General features: G+C 37.9%; 1 protein-coding gene across 1 annotated transcript in view; it reads left to right on the top strand.

Moving 5' to 3' along the window:
• The window catches only part of SLC28A3 (solute carrier family 28 member 3), a 37533-nt gene that overhangs the window by 7084 nt on the left and 18315 nt on the right, over positions 1-12134 (top strand). The window contains exons 2-6 of the mRNA XM_041397045.1: positions 419-523; positions 4431-4513; positions 7041-7132; positions 8511-8700; positions 10631-10775. Of these exons, the coding sequence (XP_041252979.1) occupies positions 419-523; positions 4431-4513; positions 7041-7132; positions 8511-8700; positions 10631-10775 (615 nt within the window). The remainder of the gene's footprint in view (positions 1-418; positions 524-4430; positions 4514-7040; positions 7133-8510; positions 8701-10630; positions 10776-12134) is intronic.

Genomic DNA, 12134 nt, shown 5'->3' on the forward strand with positions numbered 1-12134 from the left:
GCCAAGCTTTGCACACCAAGTTTTGCGGTCCCTGTTGTGGTAAACTTGTCTTCAAAGAATTAAAGAATCATTTAGATATTAAAAGACCTGTAAGATCATTGAGTTCAACCATTAATCTAGCACAACCATGTTTACCAATTAACTATGTCCCCAAAGTGCCACATCTACAGGTTTTTGGAACACTTCAGGCATGAATCTATCACTTCCCTGGGCAGCCTGTTGCAATGCCTGACCACCCTTTCAGTGAAGAAATTTTTCCCAATAATCTAAATCTCTCAGGGTGCAACTTGAGACCATTTCCTGTCACCCATTCACTTGCTTCCATGGCAGCCCAGGCATCAGATAATAAATCAGTTCTTACTGTACATGAGAAAGGCTTTCAGCTTCTGATTTGAACCAATGTAATTTCTGGTCCTAGAATGACAGTGATGATGGTGTGGATGATACAAATCTGAAAGGTCTTGGAGACAATTCACAGAGAATCAAGAATTCACAAAATAAGGAAACAGTGCATATTAATCAGGTATGTTTTTTTCTTTTTTTTCCTTTTTTTTTCCAAAAAACCCTATAAAAATTAGCAAACCTCAAAGTTAATGTCAGCAATGTATTAGTAAATCCAAGACAGATATTCTAACAAAATCTGAATATAATTTAAACTGTATAAATGGACACAGAAGTTCCATTCTCAGAAAATATATTAAAAAAAAAACCTGCATGTGTAGGGCTCAGAAAAAAATGTATTCCAAATGTCATAATGGCTTCATGCAAGATACAAAAGAGGCATCAGAAATGGTAATCAGAGGGAAGTCTGAACAAGGAGTTGCCCTAAAAGCATTTTCTAATAAGAAGGTGAAAAAAGAGAATTTGTAATCATTGGTTTTAGAGATACACTCTTTCAGTCAGACAAAGAATTCATATTACTAAATATAGAATAATAAATTAATATTGAATTATTAAATAAACATCCTAAATAGGGAAAATTTCAGACAAACACAAACCTGAGCAACAGGTCCTGTTAAAACTGACCAGAGAAGAAGAGAGCACAATGCAGGTTATTGTAATAATAAACACATTCATTTTGACTTCTTTTGACTGTGTGTTTGTTTAAGCCCACATACTGAATATCCCACTATGAAAACATGAGAGTTGGGTTAAAAAAAATCCACAGGTATTTCACCATTGTTAGGTGTTAATATTTTCACTCCAGAAATAACGTGCTACTCTAAAAATTCTATTCTGTTGTAATCATATCTACTTGCCAAGTTTGGTAATGGTACTCAAAGCAGCATATAAGAAATACTTGATGCAGTGGGTACTCATTTCTATCTTCTATTGTTTTCTTGAATATGATCAGAGGCAACAAAGGCATGGTGCAAAGTAATGTCTCTGCTCTCAGAGTTGAATTAGTTTCAGATATACGGTGATTGAAAGGATCACTTAGACTGTTCTGATAAGGACTCCTGGAAACTAGACTGGAATCTGAGATCCTAGGACAGAAAGGTGGTAGATGGTGTCTATAGCTTCGTCTTCAAAAAAGCTGGCAAAAAAAAACCTGTTAAAACAAAACAAAAAAAAACTTAAAAAGGACTTTCAGAACTGATTGAAACTGTAGAAAATTGGAGAAAGTACTGACATCTATGAAAAATTTATTTTTATCAGAGAAACCAATTTCCCACTGAAAAAGTTAATCTGAAAACATTCTGCCACTACTTGGTGCAAGAGCATCAGAGATGTGTATATTCACACCAACAATTTCTCTGGTACACTGTGACAGAGGCGCAAGAATTTATTTTGATGGTCTTACAGTATGGACTTAGCCGTGTCTCACTTTGCTTGCAGAAGTCCATGTGCTCCACAAAACCCTTAGGTAACTCTCAGCAAGAGCCAACTCTCCACGCACCAGACCTGGTGCCATGTTTGGCCATGAAAAAGAATAAAATGGGTTTGCATCCATTCTCCAATTTCCTTTTGTATCTACACACTTTCACACAAAATTGTCTTCGATTTCAGATTTTCTCACATTTTAATTTCATTGTAGGAAAGCATTTGTGACAAGAGTGACATAGTAATATTCTAAGTATATTAAATACATTGTGAACAATGTGAAAAGATGTAGATTGATGCTTTTGTAATTGACATACTCAAAAGAAAAAATAGCTTATATTTTCAAAATAAAACATATACTTCAGAAATTCAGAGAGCCAGAATTCAGGCTGTGGGTGATCCAGGCACAGGCAGTATGCTGTGGCATGGAGAAAAGAGATAGAAGAGCATGACCTGGCCTAGGCAGTGCAAGAAGTGGTGTCAGTGGAAATGATGGTGGAGATTAAAGCAATATCTGTAGGACATGAACTTCAGGCTGTGACCAGGAGGGTTGACAGAGTGCCAAAGGGAGTGTAGCTGCCTGCAAATGTGAAAGCATGGCGCTTCAACCCAGAGGGCTAGGGCTCTCCTGATTTTATAATGTAGCTTAAAAGAATCTGTGAGAAGCACAGGTATGTAATATATCCCAAATTTAATCTCAGGAATAAATCATGTTTACATATTATCACCATTCAGTGTCCTTCAGATAAGAAGCCTATCTTGTACAGCCATTGAGAAAAGTACTGACAGCTACTAGAAGTAATAGTAACTTAGTAGACATCTTTCAGGTTCGCTTTGTTTCACAGTCAAGACCAAAAAGGGAAAGAAATGGAATTTAGTGAGATGCGGTCATATCATGAAGAACATTGCTCCAAAAACTGCAGTCAAAACTCCTGCTGGTCTTATGCTGAGCTTTCCCTAGAAGAATAAACAGCAGCTTCTATGTATATACTCCCCTGGTCTCACCATGTGTTAGTTTTGCCTTTGAGATCATTAAAGCCTGAAGATACTTGACAGGCTGAGAGAAATGTGGCTGTTCAGCTAGGAGAAGAACAGCTCCAGGATCCCACTGTGGTGTTTCCGCACTTAAAGGGAGCTTACAAAAAAAAAAAGGAAGAGGAACTCTTTATAGGGGCATGTAGTCAAAGGACATGGGGGACTGGATTTAAATGGAAAAAGGGTAGGTCTAGATTAGATATCAGGAAGAAATTTTTTACTGTGAGAGTGATGAGACCCTGGAATAATTTGCCCAGATAAGTTTTGGATGCCTCTGAAGGTGTCCAAAGTCAAACTGGTTGGGGCTTTGAGAAACCTGGTAGTAGTGGGGGATGTCCCAGCCCATGGCAGGGGGTTGGAACTCTGATTTTTAATGATCTTTAAGGTCCCTTCTAACCCAGGCCCTTCCATGACTCTGTGGTTCAAGTCTCTCCCCGGTAACTAACTGAGAGCTTTCCAGGGCTTCTGGCAGCACCTGCAGCAGGACAGACAGACAGAATGCAGGGGCCACGGCAAGGTCTATGGTGGGCCTTGCTTTCCACAGCAGACTGGGGAATTGACTTACCATAAACAAAAGTGACAAAATAACAAAAGGTAAACTCACCTGCAGATTGTCACTGCTCCAAAAGTGGCTGAGCACTGTGGGCTGCTCTTGTGAAGAGGGCAGAACATGTCTGCCAGGCCAGGCCAAGACTGTCTGTCATCACCCTGGTCATGGCCAGACACTCCAGGCCGGTCAGCCGGTCACAGTGCTCAAAGGGAGAGGCGTGAGTGCCACACACACGTACGCTGCTGTCTTTGAACACAATGGTCTCCTGCCCTGGGCCCTGGCTACTCTGCAGGCCCCACCATGAGCATGGAGGTAAGTAGCCATGGGACAAGCTCTGTCCTTGTGCCCCACTGGAGTGGGACAGGGGAAGAGGTGCAGCGTGGGCATGACAGCCCCCGAGGGTGTGCTGAGCAGCTTTGAGAGGCTGTGTGCCTCCTGGCCTTCTCAAGGCTCTCCTCAGACAGGCTGCAGGGCAGCCTGTAGTCATACAAAAGCTTTAACGGAGCCATGCTTATGTGGACTCAGGCAACAATTTTTCTTCAAAATAAAATACTTGGCTTAGTTAAATTTTTAAAACACTGAGCCTCGCCCAGTTTAACCAATCTTCATATACAAAGGTTCCATCATACTAAAGTTCTGCAAAGAGATAAGCAACAAAACCTGGGGGTGTCTACAGGAGGTGCTGGGCAAGCTGGCTAATTCACGGCTTGCCCTTTTCAAGTGCACGCAGTACAGGGCCTCCACCTACGAGGCCCTGCCCTCATCTGCTCTGGGTAACACTGGTATTATTCCCCCCTTTATTTCCCTTTTGAAAATGGTGCAGGTGGCTTGGGAAACTCCTCAGCTGGTCAAAACACTGATCACAGATTTGGTGGCAGGTGGGAGAGCTGGAGACATAAATGCAGTGCAGACAGGAAATTCTAGAGGCTGCTTCAGCCAGCTGCCAGTGGGGATGCTTTTTTGCACCTTACCTAAGAAGCATAAACCCCTCTGACAACCTTGGTACTGATCTGCTTTCCAGGGGGATGAATACATCAATATTGAGAGTGATCTGCATGAAAACAAATGTGCCTCTGTAGATGATGAACAACCACGCTTGAAAGGGTAATGTGTTTTTGCATGAGTAAGTCTTCCACTCTATCCTGGCCTAAGCAAAAAGCTGCCAGTGTTTTTGCTTCTGGAGTGACAGCTCTAAATGCCATACCCCTATGCTACACAGACCTTTTTATTGCCTAGCAATTTTTGTAATAAAGAAACACAACTTGTTTACAATTATTATACCGTACAAATGACATCTGTGATTGTGGAACTATCCTTTTAAAACCTTGCAAATTAAAGGAGTACTATTTTTTTTTTCTTGTATAATAACTTCTTTTCCAATATTTCTAGAGCAGTGTGTTTTACACAGAGGTCTTAAAGAGTGGTCTCTTTCAGGAAGTTGAAGATTCACTAGTGTCTTTCAGTTTGCATAGCCATTTGCTGCAGCACAAAGTAAGAACAGAATAGCTGTGAAAAAAGATATTTTAATGGAACAAAAGTTTTACTTTGTGTTTGCTCTACTTCCAAGTGATCACAGGGTGAAAACACACATTCACATTTTACTAGAGATTTAGGTATTTTTGTGAAGACTGCAAACCCTGTTTAAGGCATTAAAAAAGTTAAGACACAATACTTAAAATCATACTAAATGTTCATATCTGTCACTGATTTCTTTCAACAGATAGTACTGAATACTCTGCAGTCTAAGACACAGTCCTTTTGAAAGATCAGTCTGTAGATAACATAGATTCACTGCAAGTGCTGGGTTTTAACATTCACTTCTTCAGTGCATACACAACAGAAAATTGATTTCTGAGTTACAAAATGCAAGCAAGAATAGTTTTGACATATACAAATATTTTACATTAATGTGTTAAAGTAAGATCTGTTTTTTCAACGTCTTCAGTTATATTTCAAGCCTATATGATCAGCTTTTAGAAAAGAATGATTCCTTAGTAAATTAACCATATTTCATAAGGAACATATTTTTTCTGCCACCTTTCAGAACAGAACTGCATATTCATGACCTATGTGCTTAAATATTTTAAGATATTCTGATACCAAAGTCATAATAGCCTAAATTAATAAAATAAAAAGAGGAGAGAGAGATGTTAGATAAAAGAAGAAATTACAAAAAATTGTAATCTGAAAACAACAATTTTAAGTCCCAATGGGCTCATAAGTAGCAGTAACTGTATTTTTTCCTTTTCTTGGGTGATGGATGAACAATAAATTTGCTAAAGTAACTGCCTTTTTCATCTATTTGTCTCTTATTTCTCCTTTTTGCTTTTCCTGTTGTATCTAATCTTTCTGCTGAGATTGGGTAGACAACCTAATGTTCTTACAAGTTAGGAAAAAAAAAAGTGCTATGATTTCTGAAGCTACAGGAATTCCCAGAACTGAAATTGAAGTATCAAAGGTAATCAGGATTTCTCCCAGAACTATTACTCTCTGTTATTGTGAAGGAGCGTGTTCCTGCTCTGTTCTTCAGTGTACTGATATAATTTAAATTAATATTTCTTGTTTATCTCAAATTTATTTTAAATTAATTGAAATTTTTTGAGTGCAGAAAATAAGGGTATTCATGCTGGATGTCAGTGTGCATCTAACTCCAGCTGTATCTAGTTTCCAAACAAGTACAGTCTGGATAATTAGCATCTCTAAATATAACATTGCCTTATGGACTGGGAATGCGAGAGACTGCTTCAGAGATGTGCTTCTCTAAAGCAGTGCCTCTGAGAGGAAAGAGACATAGCTGTAATTTGTTTCCAGCTTACACAATATGAGAGTGTTTTTTTTAGCCACTGTAATTGATGTATGTCCACGTCACCAGCATATTTAACACTGGAAATCTCTGTTGAATTAACTCCCTTAACTGCTATTTCCCTAAATTTTGACCTCCCTCATGAAATCATGCTGTTACCTTTAGCGAGGAAAAAAAAGAAACTGAAGTACATTATAATTGGATGAACTGGTACTGGAGCATGATATTCAAATATAACAAACCATTTTAACTTCCATTGAGATGATGAGATGAAAACTTAGTGTAATAACAACCAAATTTTTAAAAATTCAGAAACATCTATGCATGCTGTAATAAGGTTTTGGATGGGTATTGGTTATTTCACACACACACACAAAGCAGCCTTAGACCTTCACAATTATAGCAATACTATTATTCCACATCACTAATGCTGGGTTGGCTGTATTAACAGACTTTGTGGGTCTAGTAATGGACACTGAATCTTCTAACTACCTACTCAGTTTGCACTAACCCTGTTGACAGATCTCTTCACAGAAGAGCTGCACTTCAGAGGGCAGCAGAACTGGTCTGCTGACTTTGGCCCATTATGTAGATGACAGATTGTCCCATTAGATATATGCCATATTTTCTTTTTCACCTGTCCAACATCAACCCAAAGAAGTCCCTTTAAAAAAGCACTTTATATTTGGCACTTTGAGATCCAAATATAATCCTCTCCAAATTCAGTGAACTTCAGTGGAGAAATTTTGACCAATTTAACACAACTTTCTTCTGCAAAAGCTAAAATTTCTATTCTTTGTTGTTTTGGTTTTTTTTTTTTTTTCCTAGGCATTTAGAAAAAAGGTATGATGAAGTATGTGAATTTTGCAAGAAAAATAAAACCAGAATTCATTATGTGGTCCATGGAATTTTGATAACAGGTACAGTATATTGCACCCAGGATTGCTGAAGCCTTATTTATTTACCTGTATGAGATTATAGACTGTGCTGTCTTTGTCTGGCAAAAAAATTCTTGACTGTCTTTAATGATGTATTTAAAGTAGTTAAGAATTTAGTTCCAGAGAAAATTCCAGATTGCAAAACCTCCACTCATTCCCAAGCACAACAAAAGGTCAAATCTTGTTAAACTGCTTCTCCAGCATGTTTAAAGTCTGACTAGCAATTACACTTGTGATAACAGCATAGTTCAGATTTTGTGTCTACTCCATTACCAGCTGACTCCAAAATTATAGTTTCAGTAACTTGTCCAAGACCGTGAAATCACTTTAAAAACTGTCAGGCACCAAATAGGACTGGACTTAATTCACCAGGCTGGAAATGAAAGCTTTCTTTGCTGACCCATATCACTCCATATTCACCTCAAATTTTTTCTGGAGTAAGTGTACTTATGACAGTATGCACTGCAAAATCATTCAGATATTCTTCTTTCTCCCTTTCCTAATTAGCCAGTAGGTTGGTTTATTTCCTTCTACTTCACCAAGTTTGTTTTTGAGATCTTCCTACTTGAACACTGGGAACACAGAGACTTGAACTATGTCTATGAGAGCGTGCACCAGGAGGTTATAAAAGTGTTGCTTGCATGCTGTGTATCCTACACTCATAACTCATCTGGTCTTGCTTTATCATAGTACAGACATATTGTGGCTCAAGAAAGTGAGTTCTAAGAATATGTCAGGATTTCATACATTAATTCCACAAAAACCAGTTTGCATTACAAAAATCAGTAGTCCTTCTTCTTTATTTGCCACAGAAAAAATCCAATCATTCTTTACAAGAACTGAATTTTTTTTGGCCAGCATTTATCTGCAGTGAACCTGTCAAATAAATATTTTCATAACTACTTTATGAAATAAATTACTTTTAAGCTTCACAATTACTAGAGGTCATCAAATCAGTCAATTGACATATGTTTATAAGTGTTTGTTTATAGTTTTATTGGATAAATTCACCCTCTTTTGAAAAAAAGCATGATTCATGCTCTTCATTCATACATTTTACACAGGAAAAGGAAGTTCTTGTAGATGGATTTCATTTTTCTGAGTGATAAACATGTTTCATATGAACTTACCTTGGCAAAAGCATATAATCTGCTTTGACACCTTTCATACCAATGAGCATATTATAAGTAACAAAACAATCCAAAAAAGCAAGATTTTTCACTATTTGGGCTAAGAGTCAGAAAAGCACTGAAAAGATAAATGTAGGCTTGACTTTGATCACCTCTTATAAATTGAAAATTTTATCCTGTTTTTAAAAAGACCAACCTAACTGACATATATATTCTTGTTTCTGTGACAGCATACTTGGCAGTAGTTATTGCAGCCTGCACTTTGAATTTTCAGAGAGCTTTGCCGCTCTTTGTCACCACTGTCCTAGCCATCTTCTTCATCTTCTGGGATTTTTTTATAGTTAAGTATGAAGACAGAATTGCTGCATTCTTTTCCCCTGCAGACCGATATCTGAAAAAACAGTGGTTTTGGCTGAAATGGTAAATTTTAATTACTTTCTATTAATGTAGAAGGACAATGCACTAGTCAAGGTACCCCTGTGATTTTATTTCAGCTTACTTTCCCATAAGAACAGGGAGATAGGTCAATCACACATATCTCATTAAAATCACAGAATAATTCAGTATTTACCAGGAAATATCAGAAACACATTCAGGATTTCAATGCAGCAGCTAGGGATCAAAAGTCTTGGCAGAAAGCATAGGGTGAACACCACAAATTGAGGTGGGAAAAGTTTGTGGTTGAAAGAGAATATGTTCACAAAAGTTCATGTGTGTTGCAGCCTTTTGCATTAGCTCTGAAAAACAAAAATTTCTTCACTATTCACAGAGCCATTAGGTCCATAAGAACCTTAACTCTAACATTTGCAAACTCCTAAAGACTGCAGTATATTATCTAAACACTGTTTTTCCAAATATCCCCCTAGCAATTTTTACTTGACCTTCAGGAATCAAAACATGCCAGCCAGATTTAATGTCATAATAAGATTGTATGACCTTAATTTGGGATAGTAGACATTCATCTTGTAGATAAATGGCAGATAATTTAGATTATTAGATAATAATAATTAATTATTAATTATTATTAGATAATAATTAGACCTGTCAGACAGTTATCTCAAGTATTCCTGAGCAGTGTTGGGGGATCTTGAAGCTATCCCTGGCAAAATGAGGAGAAAAAGGAGTCTTGTAGACCAAAGAAAAACCAAATGAAATATCATTAAAAAGGAAAACTAAATTGGCCAGCTACTACCTATTTCAGCTAGATCACCTGCTAGCTGAGAAAGAAAGAGTTTTAAGGAGGAGTCATTCTCAGTTCAGGATAATGTCCCAGATTATTTTTAAGATTTAGAAATGGCTTTGCTAAGAAAAGTGTTAAAAAGATTGTGGTCCTTCTGCTCAGCAGCCATATTAGAGAGCAGTCACACAGAGGCATTTCCATGTAGATGATCTGGCAGCCTCTCTGGGAGATAAAGAGTAAAAGGAATAGGAGAGTCCTGAGGAGCAGATGGAACAAATGGGTGCAGTAAGTGCTGTATTACCTGGCTGCAATATTTAAATTGTACATATCACAGGTTATGTGCTTAACTGTTTTCTTCCAATAGAGATAAAGTCTCTCAGGTATAGAAAGGGTTACTCAGCATTGCAATGGCCAAGCCATTTTGTGGAATTTACCTGCAATGTGTTTAATCCCCATCTAAAGATCAAATTGATGTAGCTAGGTACCACTGAAATCAGTGAAACCTTACTGTTAGACAAAACTAGCATCAAAACACTTGGGACAGTGTTTCCTCTCTGTATATGGGGTGATGTATTTTGTTGCCTTCCAGGCTGTTGTTGCAATAATTACCTTCAATAAATAAGCTTAACGTGGTTCTGATAGTGGGGACCATAGAAACACTGAAACACAGATATACATGTCATTGTTTCTGAGATAGCTGAATGGACTATGAATGGTTACAAAGAAAGGAGCTGTTTCTAGCCTACTCCTCAGTAGAATGTGCTTCATGGGCCCACCAGCTAAACAACACAGTGCAAATCATAAATACCATAGCCTCTCTTGCCCAGAACTAAAGATTCAATAAAGGAAAGGAAGGGAAAGAAAAGAAGGATGAAGTGAGAAAGGAAGATATTGCATTTCGTTTAATAGAAATGGCATCCAAACAAGGGTCATTCATGCTTTTTTTGGCTACTCTGGCTTGGAGGATATTTCTTCCAGACGCCACCAAAGGATGTTGCCAAAGGCACATCAGTGAAGGCGGGTACCTGCTTGTGTAGGTACAGGTTTCAATGCAATACGTTGTACAAAGAGTTTATTCACAAACAGAGATGTAAATGTTTTGGGTATGGTAAGAGAAATTAATATCCCAAACATCTTTTTCAGGATATCATGATGCTTTTTATTTCCTAGGGTGTTTTGTGCAACTCTTATTATAATGACCATCTGCTGGCTTATCTTTGACACAACAAAAAGAGGATCCCGTCAGCTAATCTCTTTTGGTGGGCTTGTGATGTATGTTGTCCTGATGCTTATCTTTTCCAAATATCCAACCCAAGTGAGTATTTATTCCATAATGCGCCTTTTGGTATTTTTTTTATTCTGTGTCTAAAAAACTATTCCCCTACCCTACCCAAGTCTAGTAAGAGTAAAAAAATGTGGGAAAGTAAGAATATAGCCTTGCCTAAGACCAAGGACTGTGTCTAATTTCTGAAGAAAGTAATTTTGCTCTTGTGGACTATGTATGGGGCTGTATCAACACCTGTCTCTCAGTATTTGGGAAGCTGCTGCCCACTTTCTGTTCCAGCCCTGATACAGTTCAAACTGAGATATGCCTTCTCCATGCTTTCACTCACAGGAGTGTCACCACAGTCCTCAGCACATCACTTATTTGAGGACATTGTCATCACATCAGTACAAATTGCCTGGAACCAGAGATATGATAGATAGATAGATAGATAGATAGATAGATAGATAGATAGATAGATAGATATATAGATAGATTGATTGATGTAGCACTTAACCTCTCACAAGTTTGTTTCCCACTTCAAATTCAGCAGCTGGGGTCGAGCTGATGTCCTCACTTTTTGCTCACCCATTCCCATAGTCTCACAAATGCTATTTAATTTTCCATGAGAAATGTCCACTCTGTTTTGCTGTGGTATTACAAAGGGCTTCGTTCAGCCACCACAATTACCACTTCAGCTTTTATTCCTGTTTGCATACCTCATATACCTCAGCATCCTTTCGTTAATCATACATATATTGTCCAGGTCACCAAGATTTCCCAATACTTTTCATGACTTCCATCAGTGCTGAGACTTTCTTAACAGGTCATGTCCTCTCAGCAAGGACTAATGAACTTGCCTTACCCTTTGCAACTGATGCTGTCTCCAGCTGAGGTGAAAACTCATATTCCAAATGCTTTGTGCTCTCCCACGAGCCCTCATTACACCTAATTGGTTTGTGTTATTCAAATATCGTCTGATTAAATTAGAGAATGCCATTGTAGCTCTTTGTTTTGTAAGTGATTTGATTCAATTTTCACAAAACAAAGATGTTTTCTGAGGCAGCAGAACAGGAATCATCAGTGTAGTGAAGAGGAACTCATCATCATAAGCAGCCAGAGTTTCTCCTATGACTGCCTTTATATGATGAATCACAATATAAAACTGAGCAGTTCTCAAGTATCAAAAGTCTTTAAAGCTAGGGGACATAAACAGAGTTGAAATTACCCAAGGACAAACGCTGTAGCAAAATCTCCTTGTGCTCTGTCCAAATATGTGAAGATCCATGTCCCTTACAACCTGTTTTGGCAGCTGCTCCCATTCTGCAGTATAGATAGTCAGACTATCCCCTTACATTATTTAAACAAACATCCAAAGTAAATTATTATTAATTTAAATAACAAGCAGTT

This window comes from Onychostruthus taczanowskii, unplaced genomic scaffold (assembly GCF_017590055.1).
Source record: "Onychostruthus taczanowskii isolate IOZ18803 unplaced genomic scaffold, ASM1759005v1 scaffold134, whole genome shotgun sequence".
Lineage (NCBI taxonomy): Eukaryota > Metazoa > Chordata > Aves > Passeriformes > Passeridae > Onychostruthus > Onychostruthus taczanowskii.